The sequence below is a fragment of the Gopherus evgoodei genome, chromosome 5 (assembly GCF_007399415.2).
Source record: "Gopherus evgoodei ecotype Sinaloan lineage chromosome 5, rGopEvg1_v1.p, whole genome shotgun sequence".
Lineage (NCBI taxonomy): Eukaryota > Metazoa > Chordata > Testudines > Testudinidae > Gopherus > Gopherus evgoodei.
In genome coordinates, this window is record NC_044326.1 from 58,265,583 (window position 1) to 58,292,207 (window position 26,625).

The following is a 26,625-nucleotide window of genomic DNA, read 5'->3' on the forward strand; positions in this document are numbered from 1 at the left end:
TAAGACATGTCAGAGTTCAGTAACCTGTTGGCCCAAAATGTGCTTGACAGAAGCATTTTAGCAGCAAGTATTCCGGAAAAAGCTTTTCAGCCATCTCCTATTACGCCACTTCATTTTGGCCACTGAATGAAGCTGCTACTCCATTCAGAACATGTATGGCAGTAGTTCAGATGCTGTATTGTACAAAGAAAGATTTAAGAAAAACCTGCACCTGGTCAGATGCATTTTATGGTTATGAACGGCATTATTAAGCTTGTAAACTGATGGAGATGTCCTACATAAACTCACTTAAGAGTATGTCTATGCTGCAGCTAGAAGGTGATATTCCTAGATCTGGTAGACACATGCTCTAGGTCCACTTGAGCTAGAGCACTAAAACAGAAGTTGCTGTTACCCCAAATACATACTTAGAATCTCTGATTGGGTTGTAATCTCATGGCAAGCCCAAGGCACCCGGGCCACACTGCTATTTTTAGTACCCTATCTCAAAGAGAGCTAGAATGTGGGTCTCTAAGGGAGCTGGGAATTACACTTCCCAGCTGCAGTACAGACACTAAGTGGAGAGGAACCAGAATGAAATGTTTAAACAAGAAACAGGAGATGGTGTTTAAAATAACCTCTGCTGCTGCAAGTAGTTTATAGCACAAGTACCCAATCTCTGCCAAAAGCAAAAGCAAAAGCAGAGCTCTGATTTCTCCTTAGCTGGTAAGAGGAATTAGAAATGAGGGCAGCAGAAGGAGCTAGTGTCTGGCTGAGGTGTTTCTGGGCTCCCGTTGGAAGGTGGGGCAGTAACATCTGACTAGGGCAGGCTATGTATCTCAGCCACTAGTACCCTACTCAATGACTGCACATTCTCTCCATGGTCCCCTCACCCTTGGAAGGGTTTGATGACTACCTTTCCTCAAGCTCCCTCTCCTCTGTGGGTTGAGAAGGGCAGAGTCGAGGTAAAGTTACATAATATGTGACAGATTTTGCATTAAGAAGTCTCTTGTAATGTTATCATGCAAGTAGAGTCCGAATGAGCGCTCCCCTGACATCTAGTGGTGAGCCGTGGAAAAGGACTTCAGGAGGTGATCTCATTTGCATAGGCACACCCACCTTGCCTAAGTGCTCAGCATGATGGGATTGCTTGCCCGAATGGTCACTTTTGGCTGGTGTGGGATCCCCAGTCTCTTTGTTATTGGGGCAGGAGTAATAAAGCATCATCATCCTTGCTGTGTGAATCAAAGGAAGCAGAACTGTACTTGGCCATTTCCCAATTGAAGGGCTCGTCCTCAACTAAATGGCAGTTTTTTTTTCCAGTGATACAAATTTTATTTTAACATTAATTTACAGTGAAACAAGCACATGTCAGTCTTATACAGGCACAAAACCCTTCACCCACAATATTAACCTAGAACGCACAGCCTCTGTTCAGCAGGGGCAGGAATTTTTATTGTTAGTATCTTGTGTGAACTCCGGTTTCTGCACTTTTCCCTGCTGCCTCTCCATATCCTGATAGAGCAGGGACTTCTGGGCCTTCAACCTGCAGGCCAGGCACATGAAAATCGACTCCACATTCTGATTCTCTTTGAAACATTAGCCAAGGACCCCAAACAAAAGCATGTGTGAGCATCAGCAAATTTCAGGGCCACACTGGATGGCACTTGAATTTGTTCTGGCAAGGGACATGGATTCCAAAGCCCGGGGGGGGGGGGCAGTGGGGGGGCAGGTACTCATATCTGATGGTATGAGCTTTGCCTAAGGACCCCAGACATCATCTGACCCTTCCTTTCCCCACTGTGTAACAACAGAGCTGGTTTAGACTCAACTGAGAGTCATGTTACAGGCTGCAGAGCTGAAATCATTGATACCTAGATCTAAGTATTAGACCTCCCTTGGAACCGTGTGTCTGATGCAAGAGACTGCCAGCAGTGAGGATCCCCCATTGACTGATGAAATCACTGAGAGCTGTGTTAAGGTGGGGGAGGGCACTGAAAACATCTTGGTGCAGCCAGCAGGGCAGCTGGTGGAAAGGTGAGGCCAGCAGGGTGGCTGTTGGAGAGTGCCAGAGAAGAGCCCCCCAGAGAGGAGCAGTGAGTGCATGCCCAAGCAGCAGGGCAAGTAAGGTGTCTTCTCTCCCCTGCCCCCACCGCACCAAGGGTGGGACATTAACTCTGCAGATGCTCCTCTGAACTCTGGTCTGCATTGTCCAAAGACAGCAACTGTGAGTAGGGTGCAGAGAAGGGATGGGCATGTTAAAGGGACTTTTGAGTTACTGGACTTAAGACCCTGAGAGAAAAAGGACACTGCCCAACTTACTTGGTGGTGGGTCTTTTGCACATGGTTTGTGTTTATAAACCCCGTTTGTGGCATTTCCCCAAATTAATGCTGCATTATTTCCCTCCTTTTCTTCAAAGTGTTTTGCAACACTCAGACTCTTTGCTTACGAGAAGGGAAGTATAACCTCTTAGAGGCACCTGGCAAGGGGAGGGGGAGAATCATCATCCCAGATCACTGGGTAGGGGCTTGAGACTAATTTTGTGTTGTATTGGTGAAAAGGAACCCCTAGATACTGAACCCAGCCCTTGTTACTGCCAACTCTGACTGGCAGGAGGTTACAGTCATCTAAAATTAGTTTTGGGAGCATTTTAAAAAAAGCTTTAAAATGGGAAGTTAAGATTTCCTTCCTTATTTTACATTCATACTACTTCACCCTGGTCAAGTCTTAAAAGTAGCATTTTTATGAGTAGGGATAGGAATTCATGGATTCGATAGCCAGAAGTGACCATTGTGATTATCTAGTCTGACCTGTATAGCATAGGCCATAGAACTTCCCCAAAATAATTCGTAGAGCAGATCTTATATAGAACATCCAATCTTCATTTAAAAATGGTCGGTGATGGAGAATCCACCATGACTCTTGGTAAATTGTTCCAAGGATTTATTACTCTCACTGTTAAACATTTACACCTTATTTCCAATCTGAGTTTGTCTAGCTTGGGGAGCAGTAGGGATATACCCATGCCCTCATGTGAACAGTGTATGACTGGCTATGGTCTCTTGATGCCATACTTGGAGCATATCCATACAGCAAAGTAAAACCAACATCTGGACTGTATCAGTTGACTCCGGCTCACACTGCAGGGCTATTTCGTTGCTGTGTAGACTTCCAGGCTCAGGTTGGAGCCCAGACTCTAGGACCCGCCCAGCCACAGGGTCCCAGAGCCTAGAAGTCTACACAACAATGCCAACAGCCCTGTGAGCCCGATCCAGCCACAAGTGTGTGTCTGCTTTGTAGACACACACTTGTTCTTTTTGCCCACTTGAGAACATGAACTCTTTTTATACCTATTTCTTGCCTTACCCCTGCTCTTTCATGTTGTGCTCTGTTACCGGGTAACAAGTCGGGCAAAGACAGCCACCCAGATAGACCATTTACTTAACCATTGTGAAGTGCCCTTTTCCACCTTCATCTCCAACAGATACCAAACAGTAATACTTCAAACTTAGGCTTAATGCAAAAAAAAACTTTAATGGCAAACTTAGCAACTTCAAGGCAGAATAATATTGAATGTGTGGGTTTTGTTACAGTCATATGTGGCAACTGGTATAATTGAGTATGAGGTCAGATCACACTTTCTGTTAGAGTCTGATGAAGGTGCTGAGAGAGTTACTACTTTTCAATATCTGATGGAAATGGAAGTAGTCTTAAGGTAATTCTGGAGCACACACATTTATGTAGTATCTAGTGGACCACTTCTCTCCCATTAGCAACAGCATGGCAATCCTCTGGCAACTAGAGCAGAAATAATATCTTTTTGGCCATCTTAATGCAACATGAACAGCTGGAAATAAGACACCATCATGTAATCAGCCAATTTTCCACAAAACTACCAACAAGTGTTTCTTGGACCACTGCTTTGGGAAACAGTAATGTAAAACAAAGTAAGCTAGTAAAGAATTACTTTAGTTTCATTATGTACAAAGAGATTCAGATACCTTTTGGAGTGGATTTTAAGGAGTACACTCTAGGTCTGGGCACTGGCTTCAAAGAGAGAGATCCAGAAATGCCATTTTGACACGTAGCTTTTGAAGGCCATTCTCCATTCTTGATGATGATTGTGGCACTTGTAGCTATTGCAATAATCAGGTATAGAGAGAGGGTTAGAGAATTAGCCTATCACATTTAGCTAGATTTTTATAAAAACTAAGTCTCTTGTGTAAGTTACTGATGGTCCTATTTCCTATAGCTTTAATTAGTAACATTTTATAATATAATCACAAATAGCTGAGTATAGGCTTCTGTATTTCCATCTTGTCCACATGGATAAATTGGCACAAAGCTTTGCCTGATATTCACCAAGACTAATCTCATTGTATGCACTTCAAAGCCCAAGTTTTGCAGCTTTGGTTTGTTCTGTGTCCAAGTCAGGCATGTGCAAAAAATGCATATGTACTTTAATATTAGAGGGGTAGCCGTGTTAGTCTGGATCTGTAAAAGCAGCAAAGAGTCCTGTGGCACCTTATAGACTAACAGACATTTTGGAGCATGAGCTTTCGTGGGTGAATACCCACTTCGTTGGATGCATGTGGTATTCACCCACGAAAGCTCATGCTCCAAAACATCTGTTAGTCTATAAGGTGCCACAGGACTCTTTGCTGCTATGTACTTTAGACATCTGAGCCCACAGTTCAGACTAACAAGTTATAGTTGCCTGATTATACTCCTGAGAATTTCATAGTGTATCAAAGTATTACTCAAAAATAATTGTTATATATTAAACTTCCACCAGTGAGACACCCCCAAATTATTCTATATACAGTAATACAAGATGTAAAGTAGCCCCACCAAGTTACTGAATAGCATCATGCAAGTCAAGCCAAGGTGAAAGCAGACTGGTTTATATTCCTATGGCTCAAGGTGAATTGCTAATCTCAGCAATTCACCTTGAGCCATAGGAATATACTATAATCACACTCTCTCTCCACACACACTATACCTTGCTTTATTTCTTGCAATTACTTCTACACAAGGACAAAAATAGCACTTGGAATTCATACTTGCAAGCCTTATGATTTACACACCCATGTTCTCAATCTTTATTTACATCATAATACAATTACCATGTGAACACTACACAATTGCTTAAAAAAGGTCAGGATGCTGCAGTTCTAATTTTTCAATCCTCAGCCACATTTACTAGTGTGTATAATAAAAAAGAAAAGTACTATTTACAGTTACATTATGCCAAAATTTCACAAATACAGATTTTCCTCAGAAGATAGAAGAGAGTCATAAAACTGAAGTGCTAATCAGACTCAAAGGCAGCATGCTACTATCATAGGAAACTTAAGTCTCTAAGATCACAACACAGGACTGAGCAGGCAGCAACAGGAAGGCTATATTTCATGAATTTTTACAGAAAAATATCAACTAATCTTAAATATCAAGCTAAACAATATGTCAGTTTAATGTTAACAGGACTATATTATCCCAGGTTTTACATTACACTAGGTTTACTGCAGAAGTATCCTATCTTGACCTTTGAATGTCCCAGTAATCTGGTAGTGAAGAAATTTAGATTTTTGCTAATTATGATTTTATTTTGATGTCATTGTCTAATAATCTAACTATCACATAAGGACAAGAAGAAACACTCTGTAAAATACCTTTAGAAAAAAGTAAAAAAAAATACTGATTCTCTCAATAAGATGGTTCAAAAAGTCAGCAAAAAATTGCACTGCACAGAAAATATTAACCACATGTAATCCAGATATGATTACAAATCACAAGACACACTGAAGTCAAGATTTAGTTTGAAAATTTTCTGTAAATTTACTAATTTAAATTAAGAAAAAGTATTTTCTTCAGGAAAACAGCAAATTAAAGCATTTAATTTGATAGATTTTACCAGCTTTAACAAGAAACCAATGACCTACTTCTTTTCCCAGTAAACGTGGCTAACAAAGGAATAACAAAAAAGCTGTAAGATCCCACTACCAGCAAAGTCAATAAGGTAATATCATAGTGGCTTCCTGAATCAGTCGGTGGTGCTAGTGTAGAATTGATGAAAATACGAGGAGAAAAATCAGTTTCTGTACAACTGCGGAGTCCTCCTGGTATAGTCATTTAAAAAGAATCAAAGCAAGCTTAAAGCCAGAAAAACTGCAGCCATTTTCATCCTCTCATATTCCTCATGCTTGCTCTTAGTGAATTAGAGTGGAAAGAATTGTAAGCTTCAAGGCAGAGGACAAAAACAGATTAAACCAGCTAGCAAATCACACTAAGAAAAAGTCATCGGTTTGGATGCTTAATCTGAAAGGAATACATCTCTTTGTTATGAAGCGATGAACCTTTCTTTGTTAAGGGAGAGAGAGCACAAAGCCTTTACAACCTCCTTTGGAATTTCAGTCATGGTACTAAAATTGAACAGCAAAAGTCAACATGGCTGTCAGGGCAACAGAACCAATCTGATTATAGAAGAAATGTGTTGCAAATTTTAATATAAAAAATACATATTCCTTTCAGCCCATGGTAGGTTTTTATTTTCAGGAGAAAATTAAAAATAGCAGGAACAAACAAGACAACTCAGTGATAAAGAAAAGTGTACTATGGATTATCTTCAATCCAGGAACTTTTTTTTAAAATAAAATTTAGCATAAATGAACTTCCTTCCCCAATCCCAAAGACAAAATAGGACAATGTAATAGTAAGAGGATATTTGAATTTAAATAGCTTTAATGTTAGAATCACTTTCCCCATCAATGGGTTAATTTACGTTGCTTTTTGCATGGTTTTTCATTCCCTAACATTCCTGCAACTGATATGAGAGTTTTCAGTCGTTTATCCACTGTTTAAGGACAAAAAATATGTAATTTAGACTGGTCATCATTTTATCAGGAATTCATTGTTTTTACATTTAAATTGTACACTCAAATGTATGGATGATGTTTACTTTAGTTTAGTAATTTCAAATTGTATATTTCAGAACTTTCAAACAAGAAAGTAATTAAATTTAAAGTCTCATCTATATAGTACATTTCATTAAGAACACACCAGGATAAGATATGAATTATAGTTTATCAAAAATGGGTACAAAGGGGCTGTGTTGCACTGTTCTCAGTATTACCACAAAACATCCAATTCACAATGTTCAAACTTTCTGAACTTATTACACCATATACAAAAAGCCCTGTCAAGGAAAGCATCATGCTCAGTAAGGCCAGGAAGTTTTGGGATGTACCAAGGAAGTGTAGAAAGATTTTTCTTTATTGTTTCCCCCTCCCGAAGAAGTTCATTTTTGCTAAGTCAGGCATCAAGTCTTAAGACCCTTCAACTGAGAAGACTACAGGATGTGCCTCTTAGGAAAAAAAAAAAAAGATGTAAAAAGGCAACATTCTTAAGGGCCAAACCTAGTAATCCTTAGCTGGGCAATAATCCCGTTCAAATAAATTTCCCCCAGCTAAGGACTGAAAGATTTGGACTTGGAGAACAGTGGTGAAAGCAGAGAACTCTGACAAAGATACTTACAATTATTACTGCAAGTACTTTGCTCACTCTGGGTACTACTGATTGAAGAGATGCTAGCAGTTCTCCGAAAGGGCACTTTTGATTTAGTTAGTGATTTGCCAGAACTGGCCCAAGAGACTAGAGATGTTTTCACAGAGGCAGGCTTCCCTCTGGAAGATGATATTTCCACTCCTGTTAATTTAAGGGAGAGAAAAATAGAACTTTTAAACAAACAAACAAACAAACAAACAAACAGACAGACAGACACACACACACTGCTGGTACAAATAAGGATAAAGTCTGGCCCAAAGAAGAAAGGCACATTTTTATTATATATAAATAAAAAGAATTTTAGGAGACATTTTAAGAGTGCAGTAAAACAACACCTTAAACCTTTAAGTCCAAGATTTGACTTACCCTGCAAAGACTGCTTTAATACAATGAGAAATTTATGAAGATTCAAAAGTATCCAATTTTATCTGTGCACTGTGGATAGGATGATCAAAACAGGATTTGTCCAGATTCCACAAGTCAGTGCTTCTGTGCAAATGCCTGACTTGGGAAAGTCAAAATCCATCTCGCAAGGACAAAACATGTTACAGTTCTCTGTACTGGCAATTCCAAATACTACTTCTAGCTCAAAAACACTCAGATTCTTTCCTGTTTTTGAAAGCGTAAAGGATCAGAAATTATTTCCATGCTGATAGCTCAAGTCTAATGCATGCTGATTCTCAGATGAGGGACAAATGGCAAATTTCTTCTGGAAAGTAAATTGCACCATATATGAGCAAAATGAGCACAAACAAGGAACAAGAGCAGCAAGTTCTACTATACTTGAAATGATAGCTCAAAAGACTTCTGGGTCTGCAAGATTGGATAAATAGTATTCTCAGAACTGTGTTGCCATTCAGTTATACTGGCACAAAGATGTTTTTGCATATAGTATACCATGTCCTGTCAATTGGAACTTGTAAACAGAAGTGACAAAAGTGTGAAGTATTAAATATAACCTATTTGAGATAGAATGGAGGTATTATTGTCACTTTCAGATGACATTTACTGTAGTATTAATTAACAGGACTACTTTACTATTTAAGCCAGAGTATCAGCAGCTGAAAATATCTTTAGCTAAATGGACTTCCAGCTCCATTCTAGGACAAATGTACTAACATGCATTGAGATTAAAATAAAAGATTATGTCCACAAGAGAAGTTACGTATATCAGAATTTTCCTGTTCCCAGAATTTCAATTGAAAAAATGGTATATTAAACTATCACTGGATTGTCATTTGCCAGCTCTGATTAATGCCACTTTACATCTGATTTCAGGTGCTGAGCTTTCCAAAACCTGTTTTAAGTAACAGGACAAGTAAGGTAACCTCTTTATATGTAAATGAAGAACAAGAGCGGGAAGATTAAATGCTATTTTATAAGAAGTGGAGAGATACAGGCATCTGGATATTATAATCACTAAAGTTTTGCCTGAATTCCTTTTCTTCAGATATAATCTCCTCTTAGGCATGTTTTGTTTTAGGCAGAACATGCTATGTTAAAATACAGCACATCAGTTTCACCAAGAAAAAAGGACTTTCCCCTTTCCACTTGCCATGACCACATAAATCTAGATTAATATCATGTATTAGACTCACAAGATAATTTAGCTGCAATATGATTAAACCAGGTATTTAAGTTACTCCAGTTTATACCATATTAGTTTTCATATAGGTATGTCAATAGTTCCCTCTCACTCTTGGGCATGAGGGATTAAGTGACATCTTTGTAAAGACATAAGATTTGTATGAAGGTCATAAAAGCTTTAGGCTGTCTTAAAAAGTAGGACCCCACTACATGGAGATTTAGGAAGGAAGAAGCATCATGAATGTATATGCATCTTGGCATAAACGAATACACTTCTTAACACCAGATGGTGCTGTAAGATTATGTTTATAAAGTTTCAAGCCCAAAAGACTAACAAGTCACTGAGTTTTGTTCATAGGCAATGCCGGCCTGTTTAATACTAAAAATTAAGAGTAGGCAAACTAATTTATTGGTTTACTATTGAACTATACAACAGAGCAGTTATAAATGCATGTTCCACTTACATATGCAAGTTACAAATGTGTAGCAGGACCTCATTAAGTCATCCTGATCATTAAGATTCATTGCAAAACTCAGTAATCTGCACATTAGAGGAGTGACATTACAGGTGCACCAGAAAAGAAACACTTTACCAAGTGTTGTTTTACTACTTATTTTGAAAAGTGTACATTCTGTAACTTAAGAGTAACTGATCTGAATAAGATGTCACTATGTCACTCTAGTTTTAAATCTGAGACCTGATAAAGAGCCAGGTTTCTGCGATTTTCTGGTTTGCAAGTTATTGCACTAAGGTAATGAAGTACTTAAGCAATATAGAAACATTTAGAATTCATTCTTGAGTGTTTGGATCTTTTGTGGCAGTTTGCATGATGCCAGAAACCACTATCTGGTACAAATTGTGAGTGGTGTAGATTAAAACATATGAAGCTAAACAGTTCCAAAACTGAGAAAATTTAAAGCCACAAAGCAACCTCTACCACTTTTTTGAATAGTGCCAAGAATAATTTTTACTTTACAGAATGACTTGATCTAATCGATCTAGTAAATGATTTTTTTTCCAAATACATGACCCCTCTTCCACAGTCTACATTAAACTCTTGGCAAAGTAAGAATACTATTGAACTTCCAGAATCAGGTAGCACAGAAACAGTACAAGCTGAATCTGCAATATTTTCATGTTGGTAAGAATCTGTATTTGTTCAGTTAGCCACCTGTTACACATCTCTATGTACCGAGGATGCCAGGCATTGAGGGATGTTGTTGGGTTCATCTTTAAAAGCAAAATGAAAAGAGGCCTATTCATTCTTTCCATGGACTTCCACTCCAGAGATCTGGAAGCAGAGTGTGAGAAAGGCTTCAAGAAACCCTGCTTGAACAGCACATCCTGAACTTAACAGCTGCAAGTATCTCCAGACCCCTTAGTTTGTTTTCAAAGCTCAGAAAATGGTCTTGAGAATGCAGCTGATTTATAAACAAAAGTAACTGAGAATTTACATAAAAACAGCCAGTCAGTGGTGCTGAGTTCCCAGCTTTGGAAACGTCAAGTACAAGTCCTGTTCATAGGTGACCCATGTTCTTTTTCGGTTCCCTAGAGATCAGTGCTCTCTTGGAAAATATTCATAAGAGTGACTAAAACACCAAACTGCAGTTTTAGAAAAATTAATTTGGGGAGGAATCTCCAAGTAGCAGTGGCCTGAGACCATTAAGTAGCTAATTCCAAAAAGAAACCATAAAAACCGAAGTATCACGTGTAAACTGGAAAAAGTTCCTTCCTCTAATTTACAAACTTAAGAGCAGAATGATAAATTCCAAGAAAAAAAATGAATAATTACATCTCAAAATATTTCCTGGATTAGTTCCTACACTCTGGAATGTGGTTAATTCAGCCACTTCACCTAGTGGCTAAAAAAATATTAACTGTTGGAAAACACTTCTTCCAGAGGGGGACTTCCAAATACTATGGTATTTGGTTCAAAGCACAAGATGGAGTCATGAGACCTGTGTTTTATTCCCAGCTCTGCCACAGATTTCTACTGGAAACAGATTAAATCACTTAACCTCCAATTCAGTTTTCCAGCTGTAGAATACTTATCTAACTTCCAAGAGCATTCTGAAGCTACAATGAGCTCTTAGATGGAAGGCTGTATATAGGTTCAATGGGGACAGGTGAGCAAAGCCCACAGGTAAGTGGGGTACATGGTGACCTGGGAGATGGGTCAGTAATAGAAGGGAGCATGGGCCATAATGGCAGAGAGAGAGAGAGAGAGAGAGAGAGAGAGAGAGAGAGAGAGAGAGAGAGGAGAATCAGGGCAAAACTGGGAGGCAAGATCAAATCAGTATCTTAGATGCCTATATACAAATGTGGGAACTATGGGTAATAAGCAAGAAGAACTGGAAGTGCTAATAAATAACTACAACTATGACATTGTTGGCATCACCGAAACTTGGTGGGCTAAAACACGATTGGAATGTTGGTGTGGATGGGCACAGCTTGCTCAGGAAGGATAGATGGGGGAAAAGGGAGGAGGTGTTGCCTTATATATTAGAAATGTACACACTTGGACTGAGGTGGAGATGGACATAGGAGACGAAAGTGTTGAGAGTTTCTGGGTTAGGCTAAAAGGGGTAAAAAAAACCCAAGAGTGACGTCATGCTAGGCCACCTAACCAGGAGGAAGACGTGGATGGAGGCTTTTTTAAACAGCCAACAAAATCATCCAAAGCCCAAGATTTGGTGTGATGGGGGACTTCAACTATCCAGATATGTGTTGGGAAAACAACACAGCGGGGCACAGACTACCTAGTAGGTTCTTGGACTGCATTGCAGACAACTTTTTATTTCAGAAGGTTGAAAAAGCCACTGAGGGGAAGCTGTTCTAGACTTAATTTTAACAAATAGGGAAGAACTCATTGAGAATTTGAAAGTAGAAGGCAGTTTGAGTGAAAGTGATCATGAAATCAGAGTTCACAATTCTAAGGAAGGGTATTATAGAATATCAGGGTTGGAAGGGACCTCAGGGGTCATCTAGTCCAACTCCCTGGTCAAAGCAGGACCAATTCCCAACTAAATCATCCCAGCCAGGGCTTTGTCAAGCCTGACCTTAAAAACCTCTAAAGCAGGAGATTCCACCATTTCCCTAAATAACCCATTCCAGTGCTTCACCACCCTCCTAGTGAAAAAGTACACTAGGCAGAAGTGTAGTACAGCAAAATACAGACAATGGATTTCAGAAAGGCAGATTTTGCTAAGCTCAGAGAGCTGATAGGTATGGTCCCATGGGAATCAAAATTGAGGGGAAAAACAACTAAGGAGAGTTGGCAGTTTTAATAGGGACACTATTAAGGGCCCAAAAGCAAGCTGTTCCACTGGGTATGAAAGATAGAAAATGTGGCAAAAGACCACCACAAGATCTTGTGTGATCTAAAAAATAAAAAGGAATCATAAAAAATGGAAACTAGGACAGATTACAAAGCATGAATATAGGCAAAACACAGGAATGAAAAGGCAAGATTAGCTACGGGAATAAAGGGAAACAAGACAACTTTTTATCAATACATTAGAAGCAAGAGGAAAATCAGGTCAGGGTAGGCTTACGGCTCAGTGAGGAGGGAGAAACAGTAACAGGAAACTTGGAAATGACAGAGATGCTAAATGACTTATTTGTTTCAGTCTTCACCGAGAAGTCTGAAGGAATGTCTAACAGTGAATGCTAATAGGAAGGGGGTAGGTTTAGAAGATAAGATAAAAAAAATAAGTTAAAAATCACTTAGAAAAGTTAGATGCCTGCAGGTCACCAGGGCCTGATGAAATGCATCCTAGAATACTCAAGGAGCTAATAGACGAGGTATCTGAGCTTCTAGCTATTATCTTTGGAAAATCATGGGAGACGGGAGAGATTCCAGAAGACTGAAAAAGGGCATCTATAAAAAGGGAAATAAAAACAGCCCAGGAAACTACAGACCAGTTAGTTTAACTTCTGTGCCAGGGAAGATAATGGAGCAAGTAATTAAGGAAGTCATCTGCAAACACTTGAAGGTGGTAAGGTGATAGCAAACAACCAACATGGATTTGTAAAGAACAAATTATGTCAAACCAATCTGACAGCTTTCTTTGATAGGATAACGAGTCTTGTGGATAAGGGAGAAGCGGTGGATGTGGTATACCTAGACTTTAGTAAGGCATTTGATATGGTCTTGCATGATATTCTTATCAAGAAACTAGGCAAATACAATTTAGATGGGGCTACTATAAGGTGGGTGCATAACTGGCTGGATAACTGTATTCAGAGTAGTTAATGGTTCCCAATCCTGCTGGAAAGGTATAACAAGTGGGGTTCCACAGGGGTCTGTTTTGGGATCGGCTCTGTTCAATATCTTCATCAACGACTTATATATTGGCATAGAGAATACGCTTACTAAGTTTGCAGATGAAACCAAACTGGGAGGGATTGCAACTACTTTGGAGGATAGGGCCATAATTCAAAATGATCTGGACAAATTGGAGAAATGGTCTGAGGTAAACAGGATGAAATTTAACAAAGACAAACGCAAAGTGCTCCACTTAGGAAGGAACAATCAATTTCATACATAGAGAATGGGAAGAGTGTCTAGGAAGGAGTACGGCAGAAAGGGATCTAGGGGTTATAGTGGACCACAAGCTAAATATGAGTCAACAGTGTGATGCTGTTGCAAAAAAAATAAAAAAATAAAAAAGCAAACATGATTCTGGGATACATTAACAGGTGTGTTGTGAGCAAGACTTGAGAAGTCATTCTTCCACTCTACTCTGCGCTGATTAGGCCTCAACTGGAGTATTGTGTCCAGTTCTGGGCACAGCATTTCAAGAAAGATGTGGAGAAACTGGAGAGGGTCCAGAGAAGAGCAACAAGAATGATGAAAGGTTTTGAGAACATGACCTACGAAGGAAGGCTGAAAGAATTGGGTTTGTTTAGTTTGGAATAGAGAGGACTGAGAGGGTACATGATAGCAGTTTTCAAGTATCTAAAAGGGTGTCATAAGGAGGAGGGAAACAACTTGTTCATCTTAGCCTCCAAGGATAGAACAAGAACCAATGGGCTTAAACTGCAGCAAGAGAGGTTTAGGTTGGACATTAGAAAAAAGTTTAACTGTCAGGGTGGTTAAACACTGGAATAAATTGCCTAGGGAGGTTGTGGAATCTCCCTCTCTGGAGATATTTAAGAACAGGTTAGATAAATGTCTATCCGGGATGGCCTAGGCCAAGGGTCGGCAACCTTTCAGAAGTGGTGTGCCGAGTCTTGATTTATTCACTCTAATTTAAGGTTTCGTGTGCCAGTAATACATTTTAATGTTTTTAGAAGGTCTCTTTCTGTAAGTCTATAATATATAAATAAACTGTTGTATGTAAAGTCAATACGGTTTTTAAAATGTTTAAGAAGCTTCATTTAATATTAAATTAAAGCGCAGAGCCCCCTGACCAGTGGCCAGGACCCAGGCAGCATGAGTGCCACTGAAAATCAGCTCGCGTGCCTCCTTTGGCACATGTGCCATAGATTGCCTATCCCTGGTCTAGGCAGTATTTGGTCCTGCCATGGAGGGCAGGTGACTGAACTCCATGACCTCTCAAGGTCCCTTCCAATCCTAGAATTTATGAATAAATGCAAAGTAGTTCCTCAGCATCATCATAACTAATTTCTTGCTCAGTATTTTTAGGGCACCCATTTCATTCCTCTCACCCGGAGAATCATTTCAAGTTGTCATTAACTTATTTGAATTTTCATTAAAATCCTAGAGCAGGGGTCTGCAACCTATGGCCCCTGTGCCAAGGTGGCACACGAGCCGCTTTTGCTTGGCACGCAGCTGCCAGCCAGGGTCCCAGCTGCCGGCCCCACTCAGCCTGCTGCCAGCTGAGTGAATGGAACCCCAGGCCTCCACGTGGAGCCAGCATCTGACTGGCATGGGCATGGTAAGGGGAGTCCCGGGGCAGTCAGGGAGCAGGAGGAGGGTTGGATGGGTTTGGAGTCCTGGGGGTCTGTCTGGGGGCTGGGGTGTGGATAAGGGTTGGGGTAGTCAGGGGACAAGGAGCAGGGAGGCTTAGGTAGCAGCAGGGGTCAAGGAGCAGGGGGGTTGGGGATTCTGATGGGGGCAGTCAGGGAGGGAGCGGATGGGGCAGGGCTAGGGCAGGGCTCTCCCCTCTTTTTTGGTTGTTGAAATATAACACTAGGTGAGGGAGGAGCCGGGGGGGCGCATGGGGGCTGGCATCTGCCTACATCTACTGCAGCCTGCAGGAGCTCCTCAAGGGGGCGCCAGGCCGCAGCCTGGGCAGGAGGGCGCAGCTACTCCTCCGCTAGTGGAGCCGCCGCTTTTGCAGGGCTGCTGCCCCCCTGCACCACACTGGCTCCTCCCTGGCTGGGGCTCACTGCTGCTGCAAGCAGGACGCTGTGGCTCTCCGGTGCCTATGGATGACAGCTCCTCCCTGCCGAGCTGCTGCAATGGCCCAAGCCTGGCAAAGCCAGTGAGTGGACTCGGGGCAGGGGCCACCAGGGCGGGAAGGGCTTGTGGGGTGGCTGTGCACCCTCTAGAGGAGTTCAGGAGGCGGGGAGAGGGGAACCTGGTCTGGGGAGCAGCCTCTGGGCACAGCTGGCCCTGGGTCTATAAAGGCTCATTGGGATTTGCCCCTCAATGAGGAGATGTGCGGGGTGAGGGAGGGGGGCAAGGCAGAAGTTTCGCCTAAGGCGCAAAATATCCACTGCACTATCTGCATTTTAAATGTAATATGAAGCTTTGTAAACATTTTTAAAAACTTGTTCACTTTACACACAATATAGTTCATAGACTTAGAGAGACCTTTTAAAAATGTTAAAATGTATTACCGGCACACAAAACCTTAAATTAGAGTTAATAAATGAAGACTCGGCACACCACTTCTGAAAGGTTGCCGACCCCTGTCCTAGAGCTTCCTCAAGTACATACTACAAGTGCATTCCTAATTTATGGATGCTTATATGCCCCCTCTCTTGTGCTGATATCAGAATCACCACCCAGCCATTTATGGTTTATCCTCAGAAGGCCCCTTGTAAAAGTAGAGAGAGGTACCCCCAAAGGGAACAAAATACACAAGTTATTTTACCAAGGTTCACAAAGGAAGTCTGTGACAACTACCAATTCAATCCAAGTCTCTCATGCTTTAATATATAGCCATTTCAATTCCCTCATGTTACTGCAGTTGTTTCTTTTATTTTAACAGCACCCCATTTATATGCTGAAGCTTCTCAATACTGGTGAGACAGGATCCTTTCCCCTAGAAGTTAGGCCAATTTTGGATATGACATAAGACTGGAGAACAAAAAGGAGGAGCTCATTAAGATTATATAGTTAATTAGCAAAGTCTAGTACATAGCATGACAGAACAGGGTTTTTGTTGTTTTTAAGTGATTTTTTTTTAATTATATAGAATTAAGTAGAAGGCTAAATTGACAAGTTTCTTGTAGGCATAATGAAGTGGAACTTCAAGAGATATTTAAGAAGGATAGTAGTGGCTTTAAAAACCAGATCAGAAAAAGGGTGTTCCTTAGATGGGGAACAGTACAGAAAACAAGAGTCCCAAGACTATTGAGAGAGAAACAGGCAGATATGGCATATACACTAGTATCACTGGAAGAACAGCCTGGCCAGTCAGAAGACACTAGGCCAGATAAGAATAAGCAGTGTTATAAAGAATAAAAGCAGTCACCCGTCCTGTCAATGTAATACGCCTGAATCAATTATTTATTCTAGTTACTGTCATGCAGAGTGAGAAGTACTGCATTCCTCATCCCTGGAGTAATTAGTGGGCTACTGCTTAGAACTATATATAAATAAATAAAAATAAATGTACTATGTAGTGTCAATTAGGCTAAAAATACCTCTTCTACCAGAATGAAAATGTTCACAGAATGATGTTCATTTATCAAGACTTGCTAAGCTCAAACTTTATGACCTAAACCAAAAAGTCAACCTCACTTGTGAATCTTGAGCAGATCATCATGGGCTAAAATAACTTTAAAAGCTTCTTGATGCTGGCATTTGAACTTCCTGTGCTACAGAAGTCATACTGGGAAAATATGCTTGAGACAAAAAACAAACAAACAAACATCAAGTTGTCAGAAGTTAGATGGTCTCTTGACAGATCTATACCTTCATCCTCCCCATATCAAATCCCAGTCCTCATCAAAAGTGATAATGAAGAAAGATACTCAGTACCCACATAGCTCTCTAATGTGGAAGTGTGCTTATAATTCTGCTGTTCATACTTAACTGTCAACTGAACAGTAGGATTAGAAGTAGATTCCAATTCTGAGGGTAAAGCATAATCATTTATCAAAGCCATATTTAAATATTTCAGGTTCAGGACTGATTGAAAAGCTTCCACAATTTATGGAGCTTTGTGACATACTGGGAATAAGTCTTTTTACTTTTCCCAGCTGGAAATTTGGGTAGATTAAAGTGCACAAAGGAAGATTGTTGGGAATATTTCTCTTAGAGCTGCAGAGAAAAACTCAACACGAAAAAGAACCAGTTTTGAATCTTGATCATTTTACACCTCTAAGATTCAAGTCAGGATTCCTGGATTTTATTTTATTTTATTAATGCAAGTGAAAAAAGTAGTTGTCCCTCTCCTGGAAGGGTTACACTTGTTCAATGATTTTAAGAGGATATTTTGAATTTTAGAGAGATGACAAAATGCATCTATAAAAGCAGCAAAGAGTCCTGTGCCCTTATAGACTAACACGTTTCGTGGGCGAATACCCACTTCGTCAGATGCATATCTTCACCCACGAAAGCTCATGCTCCAAAACATCTGTTAGTCTATAAGGTGCCACAGGACTCTTTGCTGCTCTTACAGATCCAGACTAACATGGCTACCCCTCTGATACTTGACAAAATGTATCTAGTTTTAGTCTGTAGGAGAAAGCAGTTTTAGCCATTTTAAGATAAATACAATCCTTGACTATGTTTTCTAATATGAGACATTTTCAGCAGATGTCAAGGTTATTAAGTAAATCATGGGAAAAGATGCACAAAAGCATTGTTCCCAGCAGACTCATCTTTAAACATTTTTGTAATTGTATGTAGTTGCTCTGATAAGCTCTATAAAACCATAGGCAGAATTAATACATTTCAGAAAGCTAGCCAAGCGTTCCAAGGATTGTTCTACTAAGTCTACAAGTGGACTGTGCTAGTCTAGCTCAGCTAGCTCTTAGAAATTTATTAATCCTGCCTCTGGTTTTATAAAGCTTATCAGAGCAACTACACACAAAGAACAAATGAGGTGCTATACATATTTTTAAGTCCCACTACCAATTAAGTTTTATCATTTATTTTTCAATATTTTTCTTTCATTTGTGGGTTTAACAGAGTACAGTGGCAAACTATCGAGGGCAAAGAATTAAACTATCAATTCACAAACATCTGTCAAATATACAAAATGAGCAAAATAAAAATGTAGACAAGTTTTCATTATGATAGTCTTGGGTATTAACAACAACAGTGTTGAGTTCTTCGACAAGTGAGTTAGGTTGTTGCTGTCCCTTTAAGTACTTCTCTTTACAGAGGGCTCTGGTTCTCAACCCCTGGCAGTACCTTTGGAAGACCTCCGTGTACATCAACTTATCTAGATACTTGCCTAGTTACAAGAGGATACATAAAAAGCAATAGCGAAATCTGTATAAACTAAAATTTCATATGACTTATCATACTCTATGTTCTATACACTAAAATGCAAGTACAATATTTATATTGCAATTTATTTTATAACATGGTAAAAATTAGAAAGTAAGCAATTTTTCAGTGTGCTATGAGACACTTATATTTTTACGCCTGATTTCATAAACAAATAGTTTTTAAATGAAGTGAAAGTTGGGGTATGAAAGACAAATCAGACTCCTGAAAGAGGTACAGTAGTCTGGAATGGTTGAGACACTCTGACTGAGGGGGATAACATGACTCAAGGCAAAACCCCATACCATATGTGAGATGGCATTCTAAAATATTAGTTCATTTATCCACGAGTCATTAGGGAAGTGCTCCTCCTTGGCACAGATTTAGGATCCAGTAGTAGCATATGCCAAAAATATGGTGGAGCTGTAAGAAGCAGCAGCTTGTGTATACACAAACACCCCTCCCTCTACACGTTAATATTTTCAAAATAAAACTAGTGCACTGTCATGAGTGTTACACAGCAGTATTTTGGTAAGCAAGAAGAAAAGTTTCACTATTCTCTGTCCATCACCGCTCCTTCCAGAATGAGTAAGTGGGACAGAGCATGAGAACAGTATCTCTGCTACTCCCTTACTGTTCAGTTCCAATCTAATCCTTTATTCCAGAATCTTGCCATTTTCCTCTATGCTCCACAGCACTAATTCATTCACAATGTCAAGTGACTGTTACTCTCTGCCCAGAACCTTCCAAACCCCTTCAGTTCCAAGTCAACCCCCACCTGAGCAGAAACATGCTGTCCACCCCTGCATCATGCAAGGTGGGGCTCCTTATTTAACCACTTCATAGCTCAGAAATATGCCCCTTGCTCTGAACCCTCATACACCCAGTATTGACAGGCTTAGAACACTTCTTCCCATGCAACTCTCCAGACTTTCCACTTGTCCCCCAAAACGCATCAGCAGGCTTGGAGCCCACTGACACAGCTGTACTGGGCCCAGACAGAGGCAGCAGAATTGTGCCAACAACCCTATGCTTCGCCGTTGTGGGGCTGAATTGAAATACTCCCACAGAGGATTGCTTTCCCTACTTTTGTTCCTCTTCCCTCTGCTGCCTGCAGTCTGTGCTGCAGGACCAGAAGTCCCCTGGTATACTCCAGAGGGAATTCTGCACCAAAAAAAAAAATTCTTCCCACAACATTAAAATTCTGTGAATTTTATTTTTAAGATAAAAGTGGAGGCTCCAGCATGGCAGTGGGCAACATGGGCCACTGGCTGCATGGAGGTGGGAGATCATATTGTGGGCAGGAGCTGTAGCGTGGACTTAGCAGTAAGGCTGCACTAGACCTTGACAGAGTGCAAGGGCTGCACTGGGCAGGCTCAGCCCAACAGGATCCAAGTGTGGAGGGGATCCAGGCATGGGTTGAGTGTGGGACAATCAGTGTGGGCAGCTCAGTGTGGGGATCTAGGTACAGTGGAGGAGATATGGGTTACAGGGGCTTGTTATTGGGCTCTGAATGCAGGAGTAATAGGACTCTGCAGTGTGTCTAGGTGCAGCTGAGTGGGGTGATGGGGAGGTAAGGCTCAGCAGGAGGTTTGGGGAGGGGGTCCAGATGTACAGAGGTTGGGAGAACAATGGAGCAGCTCCCCATACAGTGACCCCTCCCCCTGCAGCTAAGGAGCAATGGGAGCAGGGGAGGGTGCAGAGCTTCCTGCAGCCAGGGAAGATTTCTTGGGGTGGATCTGACCTAGCCCTGGCTGCTCCATGCAGAGGAAGATGAAGTCACAGCCTCTCCAACCCCCATCCAACTCGAGACTAGGAGCTGAGCCCAGCGTAGGGTAGGAGCCATAGGCTGGGTGTCTCCAACACTGTGTCCCCCTACCTCCCCCATGGTTATTTACCTCTCTGTTGGCTACTCCAGGCACCCAAAAACACTGCTGGGGAGGGTTGCACGACCCCTCTTGCGGCTTCCCTTTGCTTCCCCATCAGAAAGTAATTTTTCTGCAGGGAAGCAAAGATATCTGCAGGAGACATGAATTCTGCACCTGTGCAGTGGTGCAGAATTCCTCAAAGAGTACTGGTAGCAGCCAAGAGTGCTTCAGCCTCCAGGAGGCTGGCTGCAGCTCCACCAGTGGCAACATACATTACTGTAGCAAGGCCTGCCTATTCCCCTTCTGCCAATAGGCAATCATAGGACCTTCGTAGTCTGGTTTCCATGCTTTTGTTCTTGTCATCTCACCCAATTTAAGCTTTGGCCTCCATACCATGATCTTGCACAATCTTTGCTGCGGAGATTGGAAGGCTTCAGAGTATCAGCAGCGCTACACTACAGCCTGGTGCTGTTCAGGTTTTTGTAGTGCATCTGGGCAGGCTCCACAGCTATGAGATTTGAATAAATCAATGCTGTGACAACAACTAGAACCAGCAATAGTCCACCAATGCGAGTTAATTAAAAAAAAAAATCTACATTTACCTGCAAATATCATATGATAAACAGAACTTTGCACTGGATTTTTATCAAGAATAGACAAAAACAGCCTCACTGTTGGAAAGCACTGGCTTTGTAACGGCAAGCACTGTAGGGAGACAAAGATTAATGGTATACAAGGAAAGCAGAATAAAGACAGAACCTGTTGTGCTCTCCCCTATTGTTGTCCACATGTATACATAACATCTGTCTTAAGGATTTTCACTCCTCTCTACACACCCCAACCCCTTTCCAACCATCCCCTTCTCATGGGGGGAGGAGGAAGGGGAGTAGAAAGAGACCCCTCCAATCAGGAGATCCTACTTCAAAGCAAGTCTAATTGCCAAGCTTCTTTGCATTATGAAGACTTTATAAAGAATTTTTCTTGAAGTCAAAAGACCCATCCCAAATTCTCAAAGTTAGCAGCATAAGTAGCTGGCTAGTTTTTAGGAACATTTTGTTCATCAATAGGATTGAAGCCTGCAGGTAGCATGTAATGTTGCGTACTTGCTTACATATACTATAGATACAAGTTGTCAAATTTCTGTTTCGTTAGAGTACATGGTCGCTAACTTGCATGGAGAAAAGCATTCACTTTTGCAGAATATATAGTGTCTCCCCTCATAATTAGTTCAGGAAGAGAAAAAAGGTTATTAGTTTGGTCGTCTCAGAGAGAATATTCAACAATATTCAAGGCTAATGAGTATAGTTGAGGAATGGTACGAAAATATCCCAACAAGTCTTCACAAGTTATATTCTAGTATCAAGAAATTGCCCTGCAGGAACTGGTACACACCTCACTCCAAGAGGAAAGTGTTCTCATGGGTGTAGATGTATTTCAGACAATACTGATATTTGGACTGTTAAAGCCAGTCTCTGCAAGCATTGTTACAACATGCATCCTGCTTCAGGTGCAATGCATTAAAAACGAGAAAGTGCGCCTTGAAACCCAGAGGGCTGGATATGCTGAACCCCATAGTGCCAAAAAAGAAACTGCATAGATGGAAGAATGTTCACCTTAAGAAGCTGGATGTCTAGGTGTATTTTTATTTATTTATTCCTTCATTTTAAAAGTTCTGTTGCTAAAGTTATGGGTCAGGTTTATCCCAATCCCCTGCATTGAAACCAGACCTCAAGAGTTGTTGGCAAGAAGGAAGTCTAATCTACCAAATTAATATCAGGCACAGCTTCATGGAGTGACCTACTTCAGCTTTAAGACAATTTGAGACATATGACAAAGCAAGCAATTTTACCACCCATTAACTTTTACCTGTGTTTCTCTTGCTAACAGTGAACTAGCTATTCTAACTGAACCTATTATGAGCAGATCTTATAGGGATGCTGGATAACAGTAGTAGTAATCCATTAACACATGAGAGCAGAGAGAAAATGTCTGGTTTGGATACACAATGAAAACTCTGAGTTTGTCACTGGGCCTGTCAAATACAGCACCTTCTGTAATATACACAGCCAGTGAGATTTCTCCTTCCAACTGCAGGTTTAATACTAATGATTGGTTCCACACCATCACCTACATTATGCTGAGGTCAGGCTGAAGGATCAAAATGTTTCTTTCTAGCCATAAAGTCTGATTTCCTGACCTTTCCATGTCAAAATGATGCGCTGGCTGATGCAGAGGTTCGGGGCAGTCCTTTATTTGAGCACGGACAGAGCTCCAGAGAGCTGCCCAGCAAAGCATGTCTATGTAGGGTTGACCAAGAAGTGGTCATTAGTTTGAGGGAACAAGTTTGGCTGGACTGGTAAAGATGACTTACCAATGTATTGATAAATAAAGCATCAGGAGGAATGAATGATCAGGAGGCTTTAAGTCCCTTGCAATGCAAGGGCATTCAAAGGACAAAAATCATCACCTGAACACTTCATACAGTTAGGCAAAGAATCCTCCAGATATTGAGGAAGATATTCTGTGCCTTGCTTTAGGAAGAGAAATAACTTGATTAGATATGGAAAGAGGAAGTCCTGCTGATGTGAAAACTAACAAGTATAGAGAAAACTGAAAAGATATTGCAGAGGAAGGGGCTATGAGTTACCCCACCATCCAGAATGAGGTGACTGCTTCAAGTAACATCACTCACAAGGAAAGCATACTGGAGGGCACCGAAGAGAAGAGTGCGAAGTCTGAGATAGGTTATAGCCTTTAAGAACCTAGCCAAAGTCGGATGAGCCCCCCTACACTTGGCACTCCTAGTGGACTTCAAGCATTGTCCCAAACAGGAGCTAGCTGAAAACCCTATTAATGATATCCAGGAGGAACGATATCAGAACGTATAGCCTTTGAGTGCCTGGCAAGTTCTATACCATTCCACAGGAACAAACCACGTTCTACTGTAAAATATGTTGGTGTTTATGGGAATTTGGTAGAGTATGGAGGACTCCACTGAAAACAGTTGATGAAACTCCTTCCATAAGCCCATCCATAAAACAGAGCACTGCTGGTTTGGGATGAAGATGGATCTTTAAAGAAGTCGTTTCTACCTCTCAAAAAAGAAGCAAGCAAGAGTTACAGGATCTGCCCATTGCAACACAATCTGGCATTGATCGTTCTGCTTTTGGATTGTCCACATCAGATTTTTAGCAGGAGAGCACGTGCAAGAATTTGGGGTGAGGGTGCTGCATGTGTGTGTGAACTCTCTCTGCTAGGCTTCTAAAAACATGCTTTCAGATCAGTACCTGAGAAGTATGTTAGCTTTTTTAATACTTAGTAAAGACTTGTGTAGTACTAAATAATGAGGCAGAATTAAAAAATAAAAAAATGAAAAACACACACACACACACACACACACACACCTCTAAGATAGAGGTGATCTGTAGACATAGTTCTGTTCAGACATTGAACACAAAAGAGGTAAATTAAACATTGTTTGCTGCAAAAGGTTTTCCTGGCTCTCCTCATTCCAGCTCTTCAGTGCATGGTTCTTTGAAATAAGGTTGGCCTCCATTATTAAAATGAGAAGTATATGTAAACTTTATAGTAGAGACTGGTTACCTGCCAGCTTTACCAGTTGTGCATAGGGACAATGGAAACTCAGTTGGTTTCAATTCTATTAGACAAGCCATTCTTTGTACAATAAATGGCATACATTCAGTGATCTAAGACTGCCTTGTACTGTTATAACCTAGTTTCAGTTCTAGTTTTAACTACTGGATCTTTTCTAAATTACTCATTCATGGATAAAAGGGAAGTGATAAATTAATTAAAAAGAAAGTATTTCTTGATTATGAATGAATGACTGGGTCAATATTTCAATTGTCATTTGAAGCTTTCTTGAAATACATTTCTAATAAAGCTGTTTTTAAAAAAATATTCACTGTTGTATAGGGAAAGCTATTTGAACAGATGGTAGATTTCATATTAATTTTTCTGTTATACCATTACAGCATGCTGCAGCTGATCAAAGAATTTACTGTTCTCCTTGGGAAACTATGAAAGGCTGAAAAAATATCTGACGTAATACTGGGCAAGGGAAGTCAGAAATAAGCTCTATTCACTTGATTTGACTGATTTTCTCCTTCAAAGGGGCCGTGGAGAAGGATTTTAATCATGCCTCACCACATGTAATAATTAAGGGGAGCATTTTGTGCTTTTACACATCAAATTGGGTGGGAAAAAGCCAAGCAAAATGCAGAGCAAATTTTTCTGAAAGAAAAGTTGGGTGTATGCTTTTCAAATGATAGTATATTACAAGTTCTGTCATTTATGTTCAAACTACCTTTGTAATTAGTTAAATTATTGCAACAAGAAAGATGAGTCTGAATGACCAGTAGGCCAATAAATTCGAGCCCCTCATTCCATCAAGTCACCCAGTCCCTTTCCTTGCAAGTGGAGGATTGTACCTGTTAATGTTTTGTTCAGTCTAAGCAATGGGGCTTCTATGAAATCCCTTGAGATGCACACAGGGAGTTGCTGAATGTTATCATGAAACTTCCTATCTGTGATATCCTACGTTGTTCTCTCTGGCTTTCGCAACTTTCAGATGATTTCAGTTCTATTTTCACTTAGTGCCTATACATATTTAATCTTAATATGTTTTCCTCACAGTACTGTCACACCCTCCTTCAGGCATTCTTTACTGGATGAGATTTGAAGACATTTAATTGGAACATGGATAAATCAGATTTATAGTTGGGATAAAAATCAGGTTTAACCCTAAAAATGGTGCCCCTCCAGTGTCATGAAAACTGTGCTTTGAAGCTGGTGAAAGCTAGTTGTAGATATTGTTTGTAATGGAGTTCCCCATTCTCATAAAGCCCTAATTATTAGGGACTAAAGAACCTACAAACTGTTTCTGCCTTTTGAAATGAATTCCTTTTATTATATCATGCATCCAAGTGAAAGATGCAAATACTGTACTATTCAGACTCATTCAAGTAGCCTCTCATTTCTATATCAGATTTATGGACACTGAAGACAGAAATCTAGTAGACACACGCTGTCATATAAACCTCTGCCTCCTACTTAGAGGAAAGAGGATAGGGAAGAAGTTATTTAGGGCCAGAGACTCCTCTAGACCACCTGATGAGGTCTAAATCAGGTCAACAGCAACCTAAAGTGACTGCCCTCCCACATTTTTTCTGTTGTTCATGAAAACAGAGCAATTTCCTCAGCTTTAATGCACTAGTATCTGCATTGGCAAAAGCCACCACAAATAACATTTTTTATGACATTTTCATACAAGGAAACCCAGACTAAACCAAATAAAAGAGAAGCTTCCAGAATGTTGATGCACATTGAGATGCTGGACTGTTACTGTTCTTGCTTTAACCATTTTGTGGATTCCAGCACGCCTGACTGGGTTCAGATCTGTCACATCTCTTAGTCACTAATGTTATCAAACTAAACTATTGGAATAATGGTACAGTTTAAATGCCTTGTTTTTAAGGCATTTGTTACTCTAATAGAAATTCTCTTACCAGAACCAGATGGCAGAACAGGTCTTTGAGGAGATGACATTTTAGTTGTGCACACATTTTTATTTTCACTTCCTCGCCTAGAGCGAAACACAGAAGGCACCACTTTCACCTTGGGAACAGGTATACTTCTTAGAGTGATAGGGCCTTCTTTGTGTATATTTTTTCTTTGTGGTGGCCCAGTTTTAGCTGAAGAAATCTGTAAAAAACAAAGTTATTGTAAGAACAAGTTGTTTCACTGCTAGCCTATAAAGTAGGTGGCGGGCATTTAGCATCAATTACCAGAATAAACTAGTCACAAAGGCAAGTAATTTCAAGTAGGTGCTTGTTATTTGGTCCAGGAAAGGGAGAGAAAGATGAACATTATCCACTGCAATTCAGAGTTATGTGCATCTGCTAAATTCATTTTTAGAGATCACATAATGGATTGGGATAGGAGGTGACACTAAAAATTCCAAATTTGT

The 26,625-nt window shown here is 40.5% G+C and overlaps 1 protein-coding gene across 5 annotated transcripts in view; it reads right to left on the reverse strand.

Moving 5' to 3' along the window:
• The window catches only part of MTUS1 (microtubule associated scaffold protein 1), a 206,426-nt gene that overhangs the window by 128,729 nt on the left and 51,072 nt on the right, over positions 1-26,625 (reverse strand). For 4 of the 5 annotated variants that reach the window (XM_030564297.1, XM_030564300.1, XM_030564298.1 and 1 more), the window contains exons 3-5: positions 26,165-26,360; positions 7,514-7,684; positions 3,982-4,116 (exon numbers count right to left, since the gene is read on the reverse strand). In XM_030564297.1, coding sequence (XP_030420157.1) covers positions 3,982-4,116; positions 7,514-7,684; positions 26,165-26,360 — 502 coding nt within the window. The remainder of the gene's footprint in view (positions 1-3,981; positions 4,117-7,513; positions 7,685-26,164; positions 26,361-26,625) is intronic. The other variant, XM_030564301.1, reaches the window with a different exon arrangement.